This window comes from Lepidochelys olivacea, assembly GCF_965140295.1.
Source record: "Lepidochelys olivacea isolate rLepOli2 genome assembly, chromosome: 1".
NCBI classification, from domain to species: domain Eukaryota; kingdom Metazoa; phylum Chordata; order Testudines; family Cheloniidae; genus Lepidochelys; species Lepidochelys olivacea.
In genome coordinates, this window is record NC_140411.1 from 120758429 (window position 1) to 120783036 (window position 24608).

Sequence of the window (24608 nt, forward strand, 5' to 3'; positions counted from 1 at the left end):
AAAAGTTTACTTCTTTATTTCAGTTGACTGGGGGGAGGGGAAAAGGGTCAGTTATTTTTAGGTGAAGAATAAAATATTTAACTTTCCTTCTCCAACTAATCTTTTAAAAGCATGATGCATACTGAAATTAATCCTAGACCGTAGTTTGCTTTAGTAATACTTTTAAATGCTTAACTAAGTTGTGTGGGATAATGAGAATAAAAATTAGGGAAATACCACCACAAAAGGAAGACTTTACTTGCTACATATTTGTTTTAACAGATGGTGAGCTGTTGCTGCTGTTTCACCTCCTTTACTTTGTGTTGTTAGCTATACTCATAACATCGAAGCAGTCAGTTGTGATGAAGCACTAGTAGATATCACTGAAATCCTTGCAGAGACCAGACTGACTCCTGATGAATTTGCAAGTGCTATCCGCACCGAAATCAAAGACCAGACTAAATGTGCTGCCTCTGTTGGGATGGGTTAGTACTTTATTTCATATTTACTTACAAGTGTCACTTGCCGTCCTTGGGTATATCAAAATAATATAAGGGACTGCTAAAACAGTGAGTTTTCATGAAATACACAAAACATTGCCATTAAAATAAATTTACTAAAAAAAATTCCTTGATGGAAAATGTTAAGCAACCTAACTTTAGGGGTTGCTACCAGCTCCCTTTATAGTACTGACAGTGTGGTATAATTTCACTTCTGGGACACTTTGTGTTCATTTAAAAATAAATATTAAGATATCTTTTCCAGTAGATTTTACAAATGAAAGCAGGATAAAACCTATTCAGTCACCATCCAGTATAAAACGGGAAAGTAATAAAGGGCTATAGAGTGGCATGATTTGGTATAGGTCATGTTCACTAAAAGTAGAGGTAGTCAGTTTTGTAGGAGGTACAGTATGTGAATTCACATCTTTGAAAATTTTCCATGCTTGCTTTTTCTTTTTCCTTGTCCCTCTCTCTCTCTCCCCCTTTCTCTCTGTTCATAATCATATTATAGAAATGAGAATCTGGGAATAAATATTTTGAGACAATTAAAATTCACTTCTGATTTAAGTTGAAATCCATTATTGTAGCTCGTTGGAAGTAGACTTCTCCCATTATCTCTTATTCATTATTGTTATTAACTTTAAATATAATTCACCAGATTCCTGTTTGTGTCATGCCTTGCCTTGAGACATATTTGGAACCTTTTATAGCCTTACTTAATGTGCTTATTCTTTGTTTTAAAAAATACAGTTTCTGAGCATACCTTTTATATTCTGATTTCAATTTCATTTTATTGGTTGAAAGAACCAATTCCTTCAGTCAAATGTTTGTTCCAGTAATAAGTATATATCAAATACTTTTAAAAAGAGAGCAGTCTGCAATTACTGTGTATCCAGTGATTTTCTAAAACTTCATATGATGGGAATAGTACAAGGACATCACCTTAGGCCAGGATAAAATGATTTGGAACAAAGGACGTGTGGCCCAGTGGCTAAGACACAAGCCTGTGACTTGAAAGAGACCTGGATTCAGTTCTTTAGCCTGCCACATACTTTGTGAGACCTTGAGCAAGTAATTTATCTCCTTGGGAAGGTTGCAGCAATATAACCGAAGATGTGAATTTCACTGATTATATAGCTCAACCAGTGAAAACTTCTGTGTTGAGTGCTCTTATCTCTGAGATAACTGTCTTTTATTGTTATTATTTTTATTATTTATTATTTTGGCTTAGCTTAAGTCAGTTGGGAACAGATTTAAGTTAGATGGAAATAAGAGCATCCACACAGTCAGAGATTTCACTGGCTTAACTAAGTCATTTTATCTAAGCCAATTAAATTAAAACCTGTGAATGTGTGTAGACAAGGCCTTACTTTTTCTGTGCCTCAGTTCCCCATCTTGTAAAATGAGTATAGTAGTATTTCCCACTTCACATAATGCTGTGAGGATATATACAGTAAAAATTGTGAGTCACTTTGATACTACAGTAATGAGAGCCATATACCTAAGATAGGTAGACTGGTGGAAATCTGAAGTGACATATTACAGGCAGAGTATGGGACACCAAAGGAAAATTGGACACGGAATCCTCACGAAAGCTTATGCTCAAATAAATTTGTTAGCCTCTAAGGTGCCACAAGTACTCCTTTTTTTTATTGAGTGTGTCATAAATATAATTGCTAGCATGGTGCCCATGATGTCTGCATTACCATCATTATTTACCAAAAAGACATTAAATAATGTAACCCTTGCAGGACAGGAGAGACAGGGAACAACACATTGTAAATGGTGACATTTACCTAACCTTTTGTAGTTTTCCCTATATTACAGCAAGGTTTTTTTGGTAGCAATGATATCACAGAACGAGACATGCTAGCACACCATATTGGAGTGGTAGCTGGCTGGACATGAAGAAACCTGTAAGCAGAAAAAAAATTCTGAAAGTGTGCCAAATGTCCCCCTCACTCTGATTTTTATGTGGCATTCTAATAGTAAAACTAATGGAATTTTATTCTTTTTTAGCAGGTAAAGGGGCTGAGAAATACCCATTTCTATCATATAATTCACTATTAGTATGATTAGTGTAATTGACAGTTTATTATACTTACGTTGAACGCAACATCTTTTTTCAGAATGATCTTCAGCAGTGATACTCAGAGCTCAGGGGTTCAGGAGCCAAATTAGTGATCACCATTACCCAAAAGGGCCACAGTAGTGAGAATTCATTGTTTCATATACTATATAATTCTCACAGCAAAATGACCACATTTTTTTTATCAGCTACAATTGGTTAATTACATATTAAAAGTATCCTGATTGGATAGTAACTTAGATTGATAAATAATTAAATCACACTGTTTTAATAATGTGCTGCAAAGAGCTGCAGGAGACACATTAAAGAGTCACTGGTGGCTCATGAGCCTCAGTCTGAGTATCTCTGATCTACAGTATAAAGATGCTGAAATTTTACTTTTTAGCGATTTTGATAGCTGTTATGTCTATTTCTACATGTGTAGAACATTCACTGGAGACTAATACATTAAAGTATTTTGTAGTGGGTGTTTTTTATTTTAATTTAGCAAGTACAAGTTAGTGTTGCAAAAATACCCTTTTTCCCTCAAACCCTACCAATTGTGGAGTGGAAGCATGGACTGCAGAAACAAATACTAAATAAAAAATCCAAAGCAGTATTTGGAGAGGGATTAAAATGTGGCTATACCTCTCTACACCTTTCTCTTCATCCTCTGACTAGGAAAATGCTGTTTGTGATGGCAGAAATCAGCATAGGCATCTTTTAATTATTTGTTCACTTTTACAGGTTCCAATATTCTGCTGGCCAGAATGGCAACCCGCAAAGCAAAACCAGATGGACAATATCACTTAAAACCGGAGGAAGTGGATGATTTTATTAGAGGTCAGCTAGTTAGCAATCTTCCAGGTACATTTTTAAATTGAATTATTGATGTCCTTCTTTTACAGGGATTTTTCAGGCTGACATTAGAATTTGCTATATGTTGCAAATTGGTGTCCAGTATCAATCAAGGGTCAAATTATTTTTCCCAAATTTCACATAAAAGAGGTTCGCCATTATTTAAGGTTATGTAATCTGGAAAATGAAGATATTTCATGTTTAGGATTATCTGCTGAATACTGGAATGCTCCTTCTCATTTCTCTTGTTATTTTACATTATTTTCTTTGTATCTTCTTTAAAAATAAATTCCTTATTAAAGACCTTACAAAGCCATATAGTATGGTGAGTTGGCAAGGGATGGACTCAGTTTAGTATTTCAGGCAGCCTGAATACTTTTGCATTGCTAATTTCTGGGTGTTACATCTCCAGCAGAATTCATGCTGAGTCACTATACTTGGGTAGTTACTGTTAGGAATGTAATGAAAAAGTCTCTTAGTATAGGTTTCAGAGTAGCGGCCGTATTAGTCTGTATCCGCAAAAAGAAAAGGAGTACTTGTGGCACCTTAGAGACTAACCAGTTTATTTGAGCATAAGCTAGGTAGCTCACGAAAGCTTATGCTCAAATAAATTTTAGTCTCTAAGGTGCCACAAGTACTCCTTTTCTCTTAGTATAATGTGCTTGCCTGATTGGTTAGTTGGCTCTGTTATGAATGGTTGAAAATCATATTGTAGGTGGTGTCAGGATAAAGGGAATATTTTTTTAGAAAGGCGTGTGCACTGACAGAATTTTGAAGTTTGGGAAGGCACCAGAAAAAGGGAGTTACTAAGGATAAAGAGACATGACTGAAAAATGGGAGAGGAAAGGGGGTAAAAAGATGGATGGTTTTCTTAAAACTTGTTGATATTAGGTAATGCCCAGTGAGAGAAGGGTTGGAGAAAAATGAGGAAGGTGGAGAAGTAGAAGTCAGTGAGTGGAATGTAGAGGAGGAGATACGGGAAAACTGAGCATTCTTGGGTTGAAAGAAGGAAGTATTCCTTGAAATTAGCCAACGCAAGGATGGAATGGTGAGTGGAGAATACAATGGAAAAGGAAACTACAATAGGACTACAACACCTTAACACTTCTGTGTACATTATCTTGCCATAATGGACATAGAAGTAGGACTGACAACATTTGTTTTCATTGAATTACTGTATGTAAAGATCTCTAATTTATTGTACCATTAAACTTGAGGTACAGGAATCTGTGTGGATTGTGTCCTGGAAGAATAGTAGAAATTTGCTCAATTGTGGCAACTGTATTTATTCAATTGTAAGCCAAAGTGCTTTCTTGTATGTAACAGGATAGCATGTTGCCTTTATAGTGTATGCACCTGACACAGTTTGAGAGGGAAGACCCTGAAATTAATGAATAACTGAAATACAGAGCATAAATGGGTACTTAATCTTGCTCAAACTGTATGCACAGCTGTTTTAGGAATATGTGTTCCAAAAAGATTTCTTTCATATAAGGAAACAAAACAGAAGGATATTGTAGTAGACATATAAAATATTTGAAAATAGCATCATTATCCATATGTTCCTCAATGTATAATGCTAAATCTAGAATAATACTTAATTTGTCTATTTCACTTCTGACTGTAGCTCACTATAGATTGCCAAGGCAATTAGGTTTTAGAAGCTTGATTTTTTTCTTGATACATAACTTTTTTTGGTTTGGCCTCTTCATCTAACCTGTACTATCTGTCCATTTTTATCTAATTAAATTTAATTTTCTATAGTATAACGTAGTATGCTTTAACTTAAAAGTCCTTTAAAGTTTTCTGATGTCACTTGCATTTAATGTTTTCAGTGTTAGTACATCATTTAAATTGTAAAATGGAGATCCTAAAAGATGGAATCTGATTCAGAGTATTCTAACTTTAGCTATCTACAGTAGTGTAAATGCGTAAGTTATGATTAATTTGTAAATTATTACTTTTTTTATAAATCAGTATTTTCACTAAAAAGAGATAAAATTAACATACTTGGATACTTACAATTTTCAGGTGGTTCTTAACTCATAATTTGAGCTGTCTTTCCTCTCTGAAATAACATGTTTCCAACCAAGTAGCAATTGAAAATAGCTAGAATTTTTACAGGTTTCCTTTTAGGTGCAAACACTTTTGTGTACAGTTGCAAATATATCTCACTTATTTTGTTTCTGATTATGTAAGGCTTCAGAGCTTTTTTGGATTGATAAAATGTATTAATCAGACTACTGTCTTAATACTGACCTTGTGCTCAGTTGTTGTACAAAGCGTAGAAGACACTGTTGTTATCCATGGGGTTACAAGTTAAAAGCAATGTCTTGCAAGCACAAGTTAGCAAGTCTTGACATTGGAACAAGCATACAAACATCAGTAACTGTAAAATTTGGTACAAACTAAACAAATACTGTACACGATACAAAAGTTTCTGGTCAATCGTAATGCAGCCAATGTGCTTTTTCCCCCAATCCCACCTTAAAATTTGAACTGGATACCGGGCATTTTAGGATTGAAAGAGAATGGTCGTGCTTTAAAAATAATGAATTTTGTCTGGATTGTGTAGACTTAACAGAACAAAATTACTTATTCTCTTGTTAGGAGTTGGTAGGTCAATGGAATCCAAGTTGGCATCTTTGGGAATTAAAACTTGTGGAGACTTACAATATCTTACTATGTCAAAACTCCAGAAGGAATTTGGTCCAAAAACAGGACAGATGCTCTACAGATTCTGTCGTGGCTTGGATGATAGACCTGTTCGAACAGAAAAGGAAAGAAAATCTGTTTCAGCTGAGATCAACTATGGTATAAGGTTTACTCAGGTAAACTAAAACTGTCTTTCGTTTTGGAGGATTAAATATTATATTTGAAAGACTTCCTCCCACAGCAGAAGATCCTCCTTGTTTCCCATGGATATTCTGAATGCCCTCATTTAATCTTTTTTTTAAGACATCGCTCTGTTACAGCCACAATAACAACAGTCTTATTGATAATCCATCATTCTCAACATAACATTCTATTCCCGGGAACGATTCACCAGACTGAAATTCAAATGCAGGTTACTCATGTGGCAATGCATAGTACCATATCTAGACTAGTGCAAATTTTTAACCAATTTCTATCTTTTAAAATACTGCATTTTTAAAATCTTTTATTAATTATAACTATGTTAAAATTATTACTTTCATAAAGGAAGTTAGTGCAATGGTAAGAGTGAGAAATTAAATACTATATGAAAACTATAAAAATGAAGGCCAACATTTTCATACCTGGGTGCCTAAAGTTAGACTCTTTAACATATTGTTTAAGGTTCTTAAACAAAATGCCATATTGGAGAGGGAGGGAGCCTCTGCCTTTTTCATTGATTTTTAGAATCAAAACAACAATCTAGGGGTTTGTCTACACAAGCTCTTAATCTACTCCCATTTTAAAGGAGGGTATATTAAAGCAGTGGTTCTCAACCAGGGATACACGTACCCCTGGGTGTATGCAGAGGTCTTTTAGGGGTGCATCGAGATACTTGCCTAGTTTTACAACAGACTGCATAAAAAGCACTAGTGAAGTCAGTACAAACTAAAATTTCATACAGACAATGACTTGTTTATACTGCTCTATATACTGTACACTGAAATGTAAGGACAATATTTATATTCCAATTGATTTATTTATAATTATATGGTAAAAATGAGAAAGTAAGCAATTTTTCAGTATAGTGTGCTGTGACACTTTTTTTTATGTTTATGTCTGAATTTGTAAGCAAGTAGTTTTTAAGTGATGTGAAACTTGGGGGTACGCAAGACAAATCAGATTCCTGCAAGGTGTATAGTAGTCTGGAAAGGTTGAGAGCCACTGCATTAAAGCACACTGGGGAACTTCTAGTGCATGACAGAGTCTGCATGGGCACTTACTGCATGGCAGACTTGTGTGTGACAGACTTACACCTAAATGTTTGTTTAGGCAATCCCTAGGAACCTAACTTCAGAACCTAGAGTTTGAAACTTTGAACCCATGTTTCTACCAAAATTCTAATTTGATCACATTGCATACCATTCATAATTTATAGTACAGATTAAATTTAATATTAAGTAAACCTTAATGTATTACTTTTCACTTGGAAATCAGAAAATGAAATGGGTAGCGGCCTCATGGCCAAGGTCTAAGAGTGCAATAGAAAACTTTTCCTTTTGTAATTTCCTGATTTTTGAGTGCTTGATTTCTCAAACTTTCTTGCATCAAAGTTGGGAGTTTTTCATTTAATTTCATAATATTAAATGAAGAAAAAGGGATGAAATGCTGCTAAATGCAGTGTGGGGTTATTTGATCCAAACTGTGAAGCAGTGGTCACTGAGGAATCCTTAAGTAAAGCCACTGAATTTAGGTCCAGCTTGCCAAAAGGAGTATAGACAACTTTGGCGATGATCCTCAGCAAAAGTACTGCAGCTGCTTCAGAAGTTCACTTGGAAGTTTAGAGCCACAATCATAAGAGAGAGAAATGAACGCTCAAATTGCTTAGAAATTGACAGCTTAGGCTCCCATGTGTGTCAAGGAAAATCTTATCTTCTGAATTTCTTCAAGTATTGCCCCTATGGGTGCTCCGCTGCAGGTGTATCTGCTCCACTGTGCCTCTAATTGGAGATTTGAGGTAGCAGTGTCCATTCAGCCTGCCCATGCACTCTCCCTCCCTGGTGGTCTGCTTCGAGGCTGTCTAGCACTGCACAGGTGAAACCCCCTCAGTTCCTTCTTGACTGCCTTTGGCCTTGAAGGAGCCAGTAGTTGTCCCTTCCTTATCTGTGTCCTTAGTATAAGTAGTAGTTGTTTTTGTTTCTTTTGTTCTCCTTAGTAGTAAGTGTTTCCATTTTATCCCCTTGGGATTAAAAAAAGAAAAGAACTTTAGCTTATATTTCCTGCCCCAGGCACCTTTAGACAACTCTCTACATTCTTTCAGTTAAAAAAGAAGGGCAGGGGAAATAAAAGAAGAGAAGAAAGAAGAACTTTCTTCTGCATTCCTCACTGCTAGAAGGTGATACCTCCCTCCCCAGGGGAATGCCCAGCTTCTAGAGTTGCCTCTGAGTGCCTGGGAGAGTCCCATATCCCTTAGAAGTGCTCCCTCTGCCTCTAGCTAAAGCCAAGGTCTTGCAAGAACAGGGAGCTGAAGTTAAAACTTCTCCTTATGGAGAAGACATTTCAGCCATCCAGGGGACTCCGGTGCTGACCCTGGATCATCCCTGGAGCCTTCAACTTCAAAGGGGTTAGAGTCACGAAAAGACCAGTAGATTCCTCCTGAAAAGTTTCGAGAGAAAGGGCTCAGAGGCCCCAAACTGAGTCATTGGCCAGTCAGAGGGGTTCCCCAGTGTGGCCACTTTGGTACTGGCTACTCCGAACCACGGTACCTAGAAACATCAGGGTGCTTCTGCTATGAGCTCTGCCACACCACCTACATGCACCTGGAGCTCAAGCTGTCAGGTTGTGGTACTTCCCTCGAAGGACAAAGACCAACACTCTACCACCTCTAAAGGAGCAGCACTGAGAAAACCTTCAGTTGGGTGAGACAAAGCTCCCGTCTAGGGAACGCTTTGCACCTTCACAACTGTCAGTACGGACAACGTACCAGGGACACTCCTCCACGGTACCAAGTGAGCCAATTGTACCACAAGAGTTCCAGTATCCCAGAGATGTGACAGTTGGGGAAGAACCGCAATCCCCATTATTTGGTACCAGGACTCTGCTACCGAGCACATCCTGGCGCCCAGACTCGCCCTCAGCACCAGGCTGTGTACCACAAATGCCCCAGCCAGTGCCACCCTTACTTGATAACAAGTCTGACAGTGACCAGGAGGAGGTCATTTCCCTGGCCTCTCATCGTGGCCCACCATCACAGGTCTTCCTCAAGTCTATCAAACTAACCTTGATCTATGGGCCCCCTTGGGCACTCCCACCACTCATCCCCCTTCCCCAGGGCCGTATTGGGATCCTTAGGCAACATACAAATACCATAATTCACGGGCATTTAGTGTCTCTCAGAAAGAGTCTGCCTGATGGTCTCCTAGAGCATCACTGTCCAGAGCCCCTGAACCAGAGGAGGAGGAAAAGGAGGAAAGTCTTGAAGGGGAAGTTTCGCTCCAGCAAACTTCTCCCTATCTTCACCAGGTGAGGCTTTAATGCCCTTTCCCCATCACTAGCTGATGATTTCAAGAACTTGCAAGGCCTTACTAAGAGGGTGGTGGACCAGCTGCAGATTCCCCTACAGGAGGTAGTAGATGCACATCACAAACTGGTGGATATTCTGCACAACTCCTACTTGCCCAGAATTGCCCTCCCAATTAATGAGTCTATTTTAGTTCCTGCCAAAGTCCATCTGGAAGACACCAACTGGCAAGGGAGCCGACAAAAAATTCTGCATCCCTCCCAAACAGGCAAACTTTCTGTTTCAACATCCACAACCCAACTCCGTGGGTAGTTGATGTGGTTAATGCATGAGGCAAGCAGCATCACACCAAGTCGACCCATATGGTTGTGATTGGAAAAGCTACCTTTCTATGAGAGGAAGGCATATTTGTCAGCGACATTGCAGTTTAGAGTCTCAAACTACCAAGCTTCCATGGCCAAATATTATTTTATTAATTGTGGGAAACTCAATGCATTTCTGGAACATTTACTGGAGACACAAAAGGAACAGTTTCAGGCGATTGTCAGAGAAGGTCAGTTAGTAGCCAGAACGGTGTTACAGACTGCACTGGACGCAGCCGATACAATGGCCTGTTCTGTCTCTATGGCACTGGTAATGAGAGAGTCTTATTGGCTACACTTTTCTGGGTTGCCCAAAGAGCTGCAGACTACAGTGGAAGATCTCCCATTTGAAGGGCCCAAGCTCTTTGCGGAGAAGATACTCTTCTCTCTGCACCTTGAAGGATTCCTAGGCCACATTATGCTCCCTGGGAATCTACTCTGCGGGACAGAGAAGATATAGTTCTCAGACATAGCATAGGGCATGACCTCCTCAGTAACCACACTCAGCACTATTACAAGCCACAACGTAAGAGGTTCAGGGATCAGAAGCAGTCAGCACCACAATCTGTGACCTCTCAGACTGCCTCTTCTAAGCACTTTTGATGGGTTGGTCGAAGGCCCAAACAACTATACCGCAATGTCAGGTGCCATCTACACACCTGTCATGCCCCTTTGGAATTTGCCTGGCCCTCTTTCCCAGCAGTTGGGAGAGGATCCTCTGCAACAGATGGGTCTTGGAGATTATTTCAGAGGGTTATGCCATTCAGTTCACTTCCCTCCCCAATTCCCACCCTCCTTCCTTGTCCCTCTTCAGGGACCATTCTCATGAGAACCTGCTTTGCCAGGAAATCGATCATCTGTTACACTTAGGGGCCATAGTACCAGTCCCAGCACAACTCAAGGGCAAAGGGTTTTACTCCCTTTATTTCCTGATCTCCATGGTCAAGGGAGTTTGAAGGCCCATTCTAGATCTAAAAGCATTAAACTAATACATGAAGGCTCAGAAGTTCAAGATGGTCATGTTAGCAGACATTATTCCAGCTCTAGAGCAAGAAAATTGGTTTTTGGCCCTCGACCTACAAGATGCTTACTTCCACATCTTGATACAACCATCACACCGGAGATTCCTATGGTTTACTTCCAGCAGGACCATTATTAGTACAGGGTGCTCCAGTTCTGCCTCTCATCTGTACCCAGAGTATTCTCCAAGGTTCTCTCCGTTGTAGGGGGCCCACCTGTGAACGCTGGGCAATGTGATTTACCTGTACAGTAACTCCTTGCTTAATGTTGTAGTTATGTTCCTGAAAAATGCGACTTTAAGCGAAACAATGTTAAGCAAATTCAATTTCCCCATAAAAATTAATATAAATAAGGGGGATTAGGTTCCATATATATAAAACACACACACACACACACTCAAGTTTTAAACAAACAATTTAATACTGGTACACAGGGATGATGATTATGAATCTTGGTTGACCTGGTGAAGTGAGAGGGTGGGATATTTCCCAGGGAATGCCTTATTGCTAAATGATGAGCTAGCAATCAGCTGAGCCCTCAAGGGTTAACCCATTGTTTTTAATGTAGCCTCACACTCTACAAGACAGCACAAATGGGGGGTGGGGGGGGGAATAGCATGGCAGACAGAGACACACACCGTTTGTGTAAGAGAGAGAGATGCACATTGCCCCTTTAAGTACACTGATGCCACTCTAAGTACAATGCCTTTTTAAGTAGATCAGCAAGTTGAGACAGAAGCTGCTGCCAGGAAGCTCCCTCCGTCCTGAGCCCTGCCATGCTCTATGGAAATAGCCTAAGCGGGGAGCATGGGGGAGGGGGACACCCTGACATTAGCCCCTCTTTCCCCCCACCCCCTGCCCTTCACAGCAAGCAGGAGGCTCCGGGGAGCAGCTCCAAGGCAGAGGGCAAGAGCAGCACACAGCAGTGAGGGGAAGGACAGCTGAAATGCCGGCAATTGATAGCCTTCTGGGCAGCTGCTGCACAGAGAACTTAGGGGAACGGGGAGCTGATGGGGGGGGGCTGCCGATCCACCCTGGTTCCAAGCCCCCACCAGCTGGCTACAATGGACTGCTCTTCCTGCAAGCAGTGAACAAAGCACGTGGCTGCCAAACGATGATATAAGGGAGCATTGCACAACTTTAAACGAGCATGTTCTCTAATTGATCAGCAATGAAACAAATGTTAACCGGGACAACTTTAATTGAGGAGTTACTGTACCTAGACAACTGCCTCCTCAGGGCTCCCTTGTTTCAAGACGCTGTACTTGCCATCCAGACGACATGCGCACTTTCATGCTGCTGGGTCTACAGCTCAACTTAGAGAAATTGACACTGACCCTGGTACACCTGGAGTTTATCAGCGCCGACCTCAATGCAGTACAAGCGAGAGCCTTCCTTCTGCTACACAGACTCACCACTCGGACTAGTCTCATGCAACAGTCCAGGCCAGCCCTCAGACATCAGCCAGAAACTGCCTGCAGCTGCTGGGTCATATGGCAGCATGCACCTTTGTCACCCCAAATGCTGGATGTTGACATGTCTTGAGATGTGGCTCACTTCTGTATATTCCCCAAACAGGGACAGACTAACCAAACTGATATCACTGCCCTCCGCAGTAAAGCACTCCCTTGACTGGTGGAGAGATCCATCCAATGTCTGAGCAAGCATTCCCTTCGTGCAGCCGCCACCAACGCTGACTCTAACAACAGATGCCTCCCTAATAGGCTGGGGAGCTCACCTACACGACCATAAGGTTCAAGGCAAGTGGTCTTCCACAGAAGCAACCTTCTATATCAGCCTTTTAGAGCTAAGGGCCCTGTGCACACTTTCTGCTTTCATCAAGAACACCTACTCAAAGGTCATGATGGACAATATGACCTATATGTGTTACATAAATCGCCAGAGGGGAGTGCCAGATCTCCCTCCCTCTGCACGGAAGCACTCAAATTTTGGAATTGGTGCATCCACCACAACGTGTTCATCTCAGCTGTCAATCTACCAGGGATATAGAACGTGACAGGTCACAGTGTGTCGGAACTTTTCTCATAACCATACATGGGAACCGAATTCAGAGGTGCTTCAAGACATATTTGCCCTTTGGGGCACCCCAATTACAGATCTTTTTGCTACTTACCGGAACAAGAAATGTCCTTGTTACTGATCCAGGGCTGGCCTGGGGAAACATTCACTGGGAGATGCCCTCATCCTCCCATGGGACAAGAACCTCTTGTATGCCTTTCCCCCATTTCCTCTTCTGTCCAAGGTTCTGTTGAAAGAGTCAAAATGAGAGTTATTCTGAGTGCCCCTTCCTGGCCAAGACAATTCTGGTTCCCTTACCTGACACAGATGGCAATACTTCCTCGGGTTCCTCTTCAGCCCATTCCCCTCCTGCTCTCTCAAAGCAACGGGCTAATTCTTCATCCCAACCTGTGGGTCCTCCACCTCCTGTCTTGGCTCCTTCTTGGTTCCAAGACTTAGAGGTAGAATGCTCTGACTAGGTGAAAGACATGTTGCTTCACAGCCAAAAGTCAACCACTCGACATACTTACCTACGAAAATGGAAATGATTCCAAGTTTGGTGTCATTCTGAGTACACATACCCAACCTCAAAAAGAAAAGGAGTACTTGTGGCACCTTAGAGACTAACAACTTTATTTGAGCATAAGCTTTTGTGAGCTACAGCTTACTTCATTGGATGCATTCAGTGGAAAATACCGTGGGGAGATTTAATGTTCTCTGTGTATATTCCTTTTCTTTTTGTGGATACAGACTAACACGGCTGCTACTCTAATACCCAACCTTGTCTTCTCTCCCTCTCATTTTAGATCTCAAGAGGTCAGAACTCTGAGCTTCCTTAAGGTACAACTTGCAGCCATAACGGCTTTCTGCCATCTGGTAGATGGTTACACAGTGTTCACTCACCCGCTGACTCATAGATTTCTTAAAGGCATTGGGAATCTCTTTCCACATATGAGACCACCCTCTCCAACCTAGGATCTTAACCTCAGAGCTTTGACTAGACCTCCCTTTGATCCCATGGCAACTTGCTCTCTCTTACACCTGTCCATGAAGACAGCATTTCTAACTGCCATTACTTCAGCTAGGAGCGTAGGAGAAATAGTGATCTTCATGGCACACCCAGCATATGCTGTCGTTTTTTAAAGACAAAGGCTTTTTAAAGGCTGCATTCCAAGTTCTCCCTAAAATTGCCTCCACTTTCCATATGAATCAACAGATCCATCCTCCTGGTTTTTTCCCAAAATCACACTGTGGCAACAGGGAGGTGATTCTGCATATGCTAGATATTAGAAGAGCACTAGGATTCTACTTGCAGAGGACTAAGGACTTCAGGAAGTCACCTAAACTCTTCCTTTCATTCACGGAAAAATCTAAGGCTCCACCATATCAGCTCAAAGACTATCCAAAAATGGGATACGTACAAAATGGGAAATGACTGCCTAGGAAGGAGTACTGCGGAAAGGGATCTGGGGATCATGGTGGATCACAAGCTAAATATGAGTCAACAGTGTAACGCTGTTGCAAAAAAAGCAAACATCGTTCTGGAATGTATTAGCAGGAGTATTGTAAGCAAGACACGAGAAGTAATTATTTCGCTCTACTCTGCGCTGATTGGGCCTCAACTGGAGTATTGTGTCCAGTTCTGGGCGCCACATTTCAGGAAAGATGTGGACAAATTACAGAAAGTCCAGAGAAGAGCAACAAAAATGATTAAAGGTCTGTGAGGGAAGATTGAAAAAATTGGGTTTGTTTAGTCTGGAGAAGAGACGACAGAGGGGACATAACAGTTTTCAAGTACGTAAAAGGCTGTGACAGGAGGAGGGAGAAAAAAATGTTCTTCTTAACCTCTTTAGGTTGGACATTAGGAAAAATTTCTTGACTATCCGAGTGGTTAAGCACTGGAATAAATTGCCTAGGGAGGATGTGAAATTTCCATCACTGGGGATTTTTTAAGAGCAGGTTGGACAAACACCTGTCAGGGATGGTCTAGATAATACTTAGTCCTGCCTTGAGTGCAAGGGACTGGACTAGATGGCCTCTTGAGGTTCCTTCCAGTTCTATGATTCTATCCAAATGGGTCTCAAGTTGCATTAATCACTTTTATCAAGGGCTCAACCTGTTGCTTCTGTCTGGAATCGTACACACTTCACGAGGTCAATTTCTACATTGGTCACATTCCTTAAAGATGTCCCTATCTTGTAAATCTGCAGAGCAGCAACTTGGGCCTCTGTCCACACATTCATAGATCATTATGCGATGACTGGAGATTCAGCCTCCGCTGCCGTCTTTGGCTCCATAGTACTCTCTATAGTAACCACCTCCACTCCAAAGCCTCAGCCTTCCAAGGAGGATATTGCTGTGAAGTCACCTACAGTGGGACTACTCAAAGAAGAGGGAGTTACTCACCTTGTGCAATGGTTCTTTGAGATGTATGTCCCTGTGGGTGCTCCATAACCTGCCCTCCTCCCCTCTATTTCGGTGTTCCCTATAAGGGACTCTGTGTAGAGAAGGAACTGAGGGGGGGTTCACCCTGACAATGTAGATAGCCTTGAAGCAGCATGGGAGGGAGAGCACAGGTGCAGGCTGAACTGACACCACTACCTAAAATCTCTGATTAGAGGTGCAGATAAGCTTATAGTGGAGCACCCATAGGGAAACACATCTAGAAAAACTATCGTTATTGCACAAGGTGAGTAACTTCCTCTTTTCAGAGTTCGTACTAGTTGTCATCAAAATCTCTTGAATAAAACAACTTGAAGTTTGTGCATCAGGCTGTTCTTAAAATGACTCTACAAAGAAGTTGCACTTTTTTGTAGAAAAATAAAACTAATTTTTCAATGTTCCACATCTCAAAAGTGTGTGATTTACCTCAGATGTTGCCAGAACATGCTCCTCTGACTACAAATGACAAAATTATATGAAATTTGTATCCTCAGATTTGTCATACATTAGTATAGCAGTATGCATGCAATGAAAATTCTCCTTCTATTCAGAGGCAAAACAGAGCAAGTTAAAAAAGAGGCACTTTTACCTATGAGTTTTCTTGCTGCAGTCAGTTGGCTGTGCTCTTTTTTATTTTTAAAATCTTTATAGTGTACCCGTTAGTGCCAAAACTACATGAAATAAATTAACTAAAGTACTTTTTTTAATTTTTAAAGACATTTTAGCTCTCTACATCAGATACATGACAGAGAGTGATAAAGAGCTTTTTTTTTCTCTTCCTTTTAGCCTAAGGAAGCAGAAGCTTTCCTTCTGAGTCTTTCAGAAGAGATCCAACATAGACTTGAAGCTGCTGGGATGAAGGGTAAACGATTAACTCTTAAAATAATGGTCAGAAAGGCTGGGGCCCCTGTAGAACCTGCAAAATTTGGAGGCCATGGAATCTGTGACAACATTGCCAGGTAACCTTGCATAGAATTAAAAACTTATCATTATGTAGGTATGGACCCACTTCTGCAGCATGCTGAGCCCTGTGAACTCCCAGTAAAACATAAAGGGCATTAAAGATGCTTTTTGCCTTGCAAAATTGGACTTTATATAGTATCTATAACTATATAATAGTTGCAGTAGTGTTCTCAAACTTCCTATACATTTTGCTTAATATAGTCCCAGGTGTTCTTGTTTTCCTATAGAAACATGACTATAGGATTTTCATGGGAAAATGTCTTAAATACATGTCCCTCTTACAATCTTAGAGGAGTTTAGAGACTAATATCTGTCCTTCCAGTCTCCTTTAGAAGTAGAAAAGGAACTTCATTGTGATGGTCTTGAAATAAGCAGGGGTGGTTTGGTCTGCAAAGCCTTTTGGTCTGAAAAGGCTTTGTCAGTCAAAATCACTTTTGGAAGAGCAGCTGGCTGCAAATACTGACCTTGACACAATTCTAACAATTGTGCGTTAATTTTCTTCAGCACTGTGGTACAGTCAGCAGCACCAATCAGAAGAGCACCCCAGTCTAATCTTTATGTGATGTTCAGCTTCCAATAAATCTTTTCAGGGATTCCAGAAGGCTAATTACAAACCATAAAAAAAAAATAGCCTTGGTGAGGCTTTATGCTTTTTTCTTGTTTGAAACAAGAAAATAATAATTGGTAATACTTACTGACACACTACTCCAGTATGTAGCACTAATTGCCTGCCACATATCTATTAAAGTGTACGGTTCCTTGAATTTAGCAAATCCAAAAATGATTGGGTTTTTTTTTTTTTGTTTTTTTGGTTAAGTCTACGATAGTACACTCTCAAACTGATTTCGGAGAAGAATACACAGAATAAATACTAATTTTTTTATAAAAGGTGACCTTGAGAACATGCACCTTTTTGTATCATGCTGAAAATAAGATTAGATCTAAGAGAAGCTCTGGCACCCTGTTTATGTAGTAAAACTATCTGATGTAATACTGTTGATATAGATAGAATGCAATAGGGTTTTTGCAAAGCTAATAGTCTCTGTTAAGTCTGTTAAGTAAAGTAAAATAGCATGCTGTACAAATGCTTTACACAAATCAATTATTACTGCTTAGATTTGTCCCATAAGAAAAGTATTAGTACTGATCCCTTTCATAGGTGTATTGAGCAGTAGATCTAGAGCTAGAGGAGGAAGTAAAGTAGAAGTGAGAAGCAGCAGAATCAATCATCAGTCTGAAAACTGAACTCATCCAGGATAAAAATGGAGAATATGGGAGGAGAAAGGAAGGGGAGCCAAATGTGTCCAAATTAGAAAGAAAGGACAAGGAATATGAAAAACAATAAATGACAGCTGCACTTACAGAAAAGGAGAGGAAAGGTGAACAGAATATACTTCAGAGGTTAGAAAGTTGTGAGACATGTTGTTTATTATATGTTTTATTATAGCACTTACGAGCTTTAGTCTTGGACTAGCAACCAATTGTATTAAGTGCTGTACAAATAGAAAATAAAAATATAGTCACCGCACCAAAGAACTTACAATCTAAGTATAAGACAAGACAACAGCTAGATACAGACCAAGCAACAGAAACAATGAGACAATATTGGGAGAAGATAGTAGGTGTTAGATGAAGCAGGAGTGGGAAAGAATGAGCTTGATGCCACCAGTGCATCCTTCAGGGTTTGAAGGAAAGAAGACTGAAACTGAAATAGTGTAGTTACAGACTCCTCTACACCTCTGGCTGCTATATAGGTATTCGGATGGTTTCAGTAAAACCTTGGTTTCTCACCTATCAGATCATTAATATTAGTTAATTATTGAGGACAAAAATGTTTCTCCCTTCCTCCCTATAAACTTAATAATCCAGAATTTTTTAAAATTGTCTTAGACTGGTAATCATCTCTCATAAGTATTGATTTTAATCAATGTTTCTATAGTGTATTTGTCCTAGTTTTCCTAAAAATTGTTAATCCAATTTTGTAGACTTAGAAATTATTTTCCTCCATGGAATCAAGTAGTATATCTTTCTTTGAGATGATGTCTGGAATTAATAATGTAAAGTCTTTGCAATTTTGTAATGTATCTTTTCTTTAAATGTATTTTATTCTTTGCAGAACTGTAACTCTTGACCATGCAACAGATAGTGCAAAAGTAATCGGGAAAGAAACACTAAACATGTTTCACACAATGAAACTGAATATATCAGATATGCGAGGGGTGAGTTAATAAAACAAAGAGTTCAAGTTTCTGTTTTTTACGTTTCCTGCTCTACATGGATATATTTTATTAACTTTATTAGGCTGCACAGATTTGGATTGACATTAACAGGGTAATAGTTTCACTTATGATAAAGTATCAGACGGGTAGCCTTGTTAGTCTGGATCTGTAAAAGCAGCAAAGAGACCTGTGGCACCTTATAGACTAACAGACGTATTGGAGGATAAGCTTTCGTGTGTCGCCCACGAAAGCTTATGGTCCAGTACGTCCGTTAGTCTATAAGGTGCCACAGAACTCTTTGCCACTTTTACATATGATAAAGTACAACTTGCCTATTTGTAAACTGAGTACACTTAATTTAGTAATCTTTTTAGAATAGAAATGTGGAAGCCCAAACAGGCCATTTTTATAGAGAGAGGTTTCACAGTTTAATATCACAGTTTCAGCTAAACTAATTGGCAGTGAATAATTTCCTAGCTATATAAACATAGAAAAAGTCCTAGCAGCCATCCACCCACCGCTTATTTCATGCTTGGTGTGGCCTGTTGTACTCTATCTCAGGATTTCCCGTTCAAGATTTTAGGAAAGTTGGAGATAAGCCTGCAAATGGTACCCAGGTGCACCATTGAATTGGGCAAAATAATTTTTAAAAATACTTCTGCTGTTTTGTTTTGGATATGATTTTGGACTAAATTAAAGGTGAGGAAAGCTTTTCTGGGCAGGAAATGTATCTGGTAGAAAATGAAAGTATGTTTGTTTCTATTGCACTTTGGGGGAAACCCTGCCCTTGTGCACTTGGCATGGACCTTCACTGTTCGTCTGATATTCAGATACTGAAGTGGTAAGTGTAGTATAGATTAGATCAGTGAATTGGGAGAAAAAAATAGTATCCCTCACTCGATACATCTTTCAGCTGTCATGGGTACTTCTCTGAGTTAGTATAAATTTCTAATCCTGGTTGCAACATATATACTTGTTTGAGTTTGGGGAGTTTGTATAATTTAGTAAAACCAATATCAGTTATATAAATTGTTCATATGATCCTGTTGACACACACTTTTTCTTTACTTTACCCCAGAGAAATGAAGAAGGGTGGCACTTTCGTAATTTCTTAGCTGTTGACTTGGGGGGCTGATTTTATTTTTAGTGCCTGCAAAATATTTTTCCTCTAGTAGTAGGTGGATGGTTTTGGTCAGGCGGGTTGGGAGAGTTTATATATTTAAAAGAAAAAAGAGAAAAAAAACTCCATAAAATTTGTCAGTTTAAATTGCCCTTATTTGTTACTGTTCTTGACTTTGTGATTAGAAATAAGGATACAAAATGTGTTTTTGTTTTGAGGTTGGAATTCAGGTGCATCAGTTAGTTCCCATCAATAAAACCACTTCAGCTGTTTCCTCTCGCTCATCAGTACCATCTGGACATTTACCTGGGGGATCACATTCAGTTATCGATCTTCTACATGTTCAAAAAACTAAGAAATCTTCAGAAGAAGAACATAAAGAAGGTCAGTAACTACTTTTGCTAAACAATCTGTTTCAACTTGTATTTAACTGTGATGCTCTGAGTACATTTCCCAGACCTGAAGAAGAGCTCTGTATAAACTGGAAAGTTTGTCTCTCTCACCAACAGAAGTTGGTCGAAGAAAAGATATTACCTCACCCACCTTGTCTCTCTAATGTCCTGGATTGACACGGCGACAACAACACTGCATGCTTTAAACTGCCATGGTCAGTTGTATTTTGGGTTTGTGATCGTATTGGCTTCCTTTAAGACACAACTCATTTTAATTTGATTTTGCGTCTGAACATTTTTCAACAGAAATTCATTTCAAGTTATGTAAGCAATCAGACTTTGTGTGCATGTTTTGCTGCTCCATCCCACCTGAAAAAGAGGGATGTATGAATTAGTTTAGAATCGGAACTTCTACAAAATCTTGAAAAGATAGATGGATAATTAAGGTAGATATTTAAAGTAGAAAAAGGTTCTCACTAACAATTCCCATTATTGCACAAACTACCAAATGTTTTTCAGTAGAAGCATAGGGTAACTAAAGTTTCCTACCATGTGAAAAGTAAGTTGTTTTTGAACTGTTAAGAGAATTTTTCTGTATATTGTTTTCTACATTTATAGTATTTGTGGCTGCTATGGATCTCGAAATATCGTCTGCATCAAGAACATGCACTTTTCTGCCATCTCTCACTACCCATCTGACATCTGGTCTCAATCCCATTACCAGCAAGGCTGAGTCTGCAGTCAAATGGAATGGTTTACACACTCCTATCAGCGTAAAATCAAGACTTAATTTAAGTATTGAGGTTCCTTCACCTTCCCAGGTAAATTTGAGGGGTACAGAACTTCTGATACATATTTGTTTGTAATTACTGTACAGGAATGCAGTTCCTATTTTTGGTGGTAAATACCCAACAGGAAAAACTGTCATTCTTCCAGTATTTTTCTTCCTTTTTACAGTGTCAGAGAATGGAACTGGGACTAAAAAGGAGAAGATACTCTGAGATCAGAGTATTGAATAGATTACCCTTCACCCAGCAACTCTAAAGCTCTTTAAAGAAATACAAACCTTGGTTTTAAAAATCATGACGTTCTAAAAACTTAACTCAGAGTTACGACACTTTTTTTGTGTTAATGCTCTTATATAATAAAAATAGCAATACTCTGTTAGGAATTTAAATATGTATTTTTTTAATTCTATAGTATGTGCTGAGCTTTAATTATTGTTATTAATAGGGACTATTTTCCATATAGGCTAATTACTAATGAACTATTAAAGGGGACTTTTACAATGTACCATTTATGTTTTTCATGAAGGTAGCGCTCTTAAGCACTGTTACTATCCTTTTATTATAGTCCTGATATTCACACTTGCTCATCCTAATACCTGACTAGAGCTAAATAAGAATTCTGCTCCGCACAAGGATACACTTTACCTTACTAATTAATTAGTAACACAACTAATTCAAAAGGTTCAAATGATGTAATTCAGATTTTGCCATGTTGTTTTTGTTTACTATATTAAACAAAATAAAAAAGTAATAGAATTTGAAAAGCCCCCTTTTCTTGTACTATAATTCAGTATGTTTAGAAGTGGTTAGATTATTCAGAAATTCAGAATTGTCCCAATGAACCAAAGCATAGAAGCAGATGTTGCTCTCCTTTTATTCTTTCCAACCTCATTTATGGTGAAGAAAATAGACAGTGACCTAACAAAATAAGTTCCTATATTTAATGTTATATTTCCTTTTGTTGATAAAATCCTGCAATTATATACCCCTGTGCTGTGCCCTGGGTATGAGATTTTAAAATTTCTCTTAAGGATAATCAGTAGAAGAAAGCATCTGGAATACTCCCCTGAAACCTGTATTTGCAACACTTACCAGCAAATACAGTATTTCATTCTGTACAGATTGCTATTTGCCTTTCATTTTAGAGACTTTCTTTTTGTTCTGTATTTGTACAGAGCCTACAACAGTGGTGGGCAACCTGCGGGCCGCATAGGGCCCGTCAGGATAATCTGCTGGTGGGCCGTGAGACAGTGTTTCTTTGACGGTCCACAGCTCCCAGTGGCCCTATGGCCTGCACCACTTCCCCTAGCTCCCATTGGCTGGGAACGGTGAACTGTGGCCACTGGGAGCTGCAGGCGGCCATGCCTGCCGACGGTCAATGTAAACACTGTCTCCTGGCCCGCCAGCAGATTACCCTGATGGGCCACAGGTTGCCCACCACTGGCCTACAAATACAACAGTGTAGTCCTTGTCCATGTCTGGGTCTCCTAGGTGCTACAGTAATAATAATCTTGAGCAACATGGATTCAAATCTACATTTAAGATGTTCCTATTGTGATTATCAATCATACTCTCTGTCACTCAGGGAGCTGCAATTAAATATTTCAGCTTTTGGAATCTGATGCACCATTTCATTTGTTTGATGTTAGTAATTTTATGTTTTATGGAAATCTACCCCTGGGACCAACTGTTGAGAACTGACTTGATTATTGAATGGTGTTTATGGTTTTGGGGGAAGAGCATATCCTAAATTTACTGACTGTACTAACAAAACCTATGTTACAAATATGGCAGTGAGAAGTCTCATCTTGCGGTAAATACACCAGATTAGTAACACCAAAGTAAATTGGAGCATATATATAAATATCCTGGTACTAAACTGAATGATCATCAGTTGCTGTATTGCTGAATGATCAGTCAATTGCTTTAGACCAGATAGAAGACTTATGTTCAAATCAATATATATGTTGCCAATATTTTATTCATATTAGTTATTTAGGATTATAATGAAGGTTAGATGAATGTGAAGGAAAGTTTATATAGGATTTATATTTACTATGTTAAATATTATTTGTAAAAATACAAGACTAAGCATTTATGTGTACTAACTTAATTTTGCCTTTTACATAATACAGCTGCTACAACAGGGGTTCTCAAACTGGGGGTCAGGACCCGTGGGGGGGTCACGAGCTGTCAGCCTCCACCCGAAACCCTGCTTTTCATCCAGCATTTATAATGATATTAAATATATTAAAAAGTGTTTTTAATTTATAAGGGGGGGGTCGCACTCAGAGGCTTGCTATGTGAAAGGGGTCACCAGTATAAAGGTTTGAGAACCACTGTGCTACAACATTCAGTACTGTCAGATTCCCAAGTCAGCTTGTGTATACAAATTAGGATGTCCATTGTTGAGTTTTAATTTCTTCTAATTTCAGTTTGTAAAATAAGTACTGTGACTCTTTAACTGTTTTTATGTTCTTATGTTCTTGGTTCTCCAAACATCTAATGACCTTTTTATTTTATTTTATTTGCAGTTAGATCAATCTGTCTTGGAAGCACTGCCATCTGATCTCAGAGAACAAGTAGAGCAAATGTACGCAATTCAACAGGGAGAGACTTATGGTGATAGCAAAAAAGAGCCCATGAATGGGTGTAACAATGAGTTTCTGCCACAGCCAGTTGGAACAGTTCTCTTACAAATACCAGACCTCCAAGAACCAAACAGTGATGCAGGAATTAATGTAATAGCCCTGCCAGCATTCTCGCAGGTAGAGTTTACTCTAAAATAAGTGGGTTTTAACGTGGTATCAACAAATATGAGCTTTGAATCTGTAGAAATAAATAGTTAACAACTTCATTTGTCCAGGCAAAATTATTAGAATTTGTGAGTCAGTCAGATCCGACCCATGGGCCACTAAGTACTGGCCTCTGCACCTTTAGAATTTTTATCCTGGACTCAGCAAAAGTATAATACATGTTAAAGATTTATAGTTGCCAGTATTTCTACATCCGTGTCTTGAAAAGTTATTTTTTGTTGTTGATGATGAAAAGGCTCTACATTTATCCCTCGTTTTGTAATAAAATGAGATGTATGAACAGTTTTTTCCTTGCACTGCAGCTCTGTTACATTGCACCAGCAGTGCAAGGCAGTCCTAAAATCAGCTTAGCTAGCCACTGGAGAATCACCTCATTAGAGATGAATCTTTTTAAGGCATAAAGCTAGCGTGGTAGCTCCCATGCCACACATGTGCCTGCCAGTTTAGTGTGTGTTTGTCGGGGGAGGCATGACAGGAGCTCCCATGGGTCCCAGCAATTCCCAGATGCCATATTAGTTGCTTGAGGCTACTGAACTGGTGCACAGCAGGACCGGGATTCGGGGAATGCAAAAGTGGTTTATAGCAGGGGTGGGCAAACTTTTTGGCCCGAAGGCCACATCGGGGTTGCGAAACGGTATGGAGGGCAGGGTAGGGAAGGCTGTGCCTCCCCAAACAGCCTGGCCCCCTCCCCCATCCGACCCTTCCTACTTCCTGTCCCCGACTGCCCCCCTCAGAACCCCTGTCTCATCCAACCCCCCCTGCTCCTTGTCCCCTGACTGCCTCCTCCCAGGACCCCCCGCCCCTAACTGCCCCACAGGACCCCACCCCCTGTCCACACCCTGCCCCACAACAGGCCTCCCACTCGGGACCCCCAACCCTAACTGTCCCCCCAGGACCCCACCCCCT

The 24608-nt window shown here is 39.7% G+C and overlaps 1 protein-coding gene across 5 annotated transcripts in view; it reads left to right on the forward strand.

The window, feature by feature from the left end:
• REV1 (REV1 DNA directed polymerase) overlaps window positions 1–24608 on the forward strand; it is a 95590-nt gene that overhangs the window by 43712 nt on the left and 27270 nt on the right. For all 5 annotated transcript variants that reach the window (XM_084616759.1, XM_084616758.1, XM_084616760.1 and 2 more), the window contains 8 exons: window positions 310–464; window positions 3298–3417; window positions 6019–6239; window positions 16191–16363; window positions 18484–18586; window positions 19925–20090; window positions 20717–20919; window positions 23421–23654. In XM_084616759.1, coding sequence (XP_084472885.1) covers window positions 310–464; window positions 3298–3417; window positions 6019–6239; window positions 16191–16363; window positions 18484–18586; window positions 19925–20090; window positions 20717–20919; window positions 23421–23654 — 1375 coding nt within the window. The remainder of the gene's footprint in view (window positions 1–309; window positions 465–3297; window positions 3418–6018; window positions 6240–16190; window positions 16364–18483; window positions 18587–19924; window positions 20091–20716; window positions 20920–23420; window positions 23655–24608) is intronic.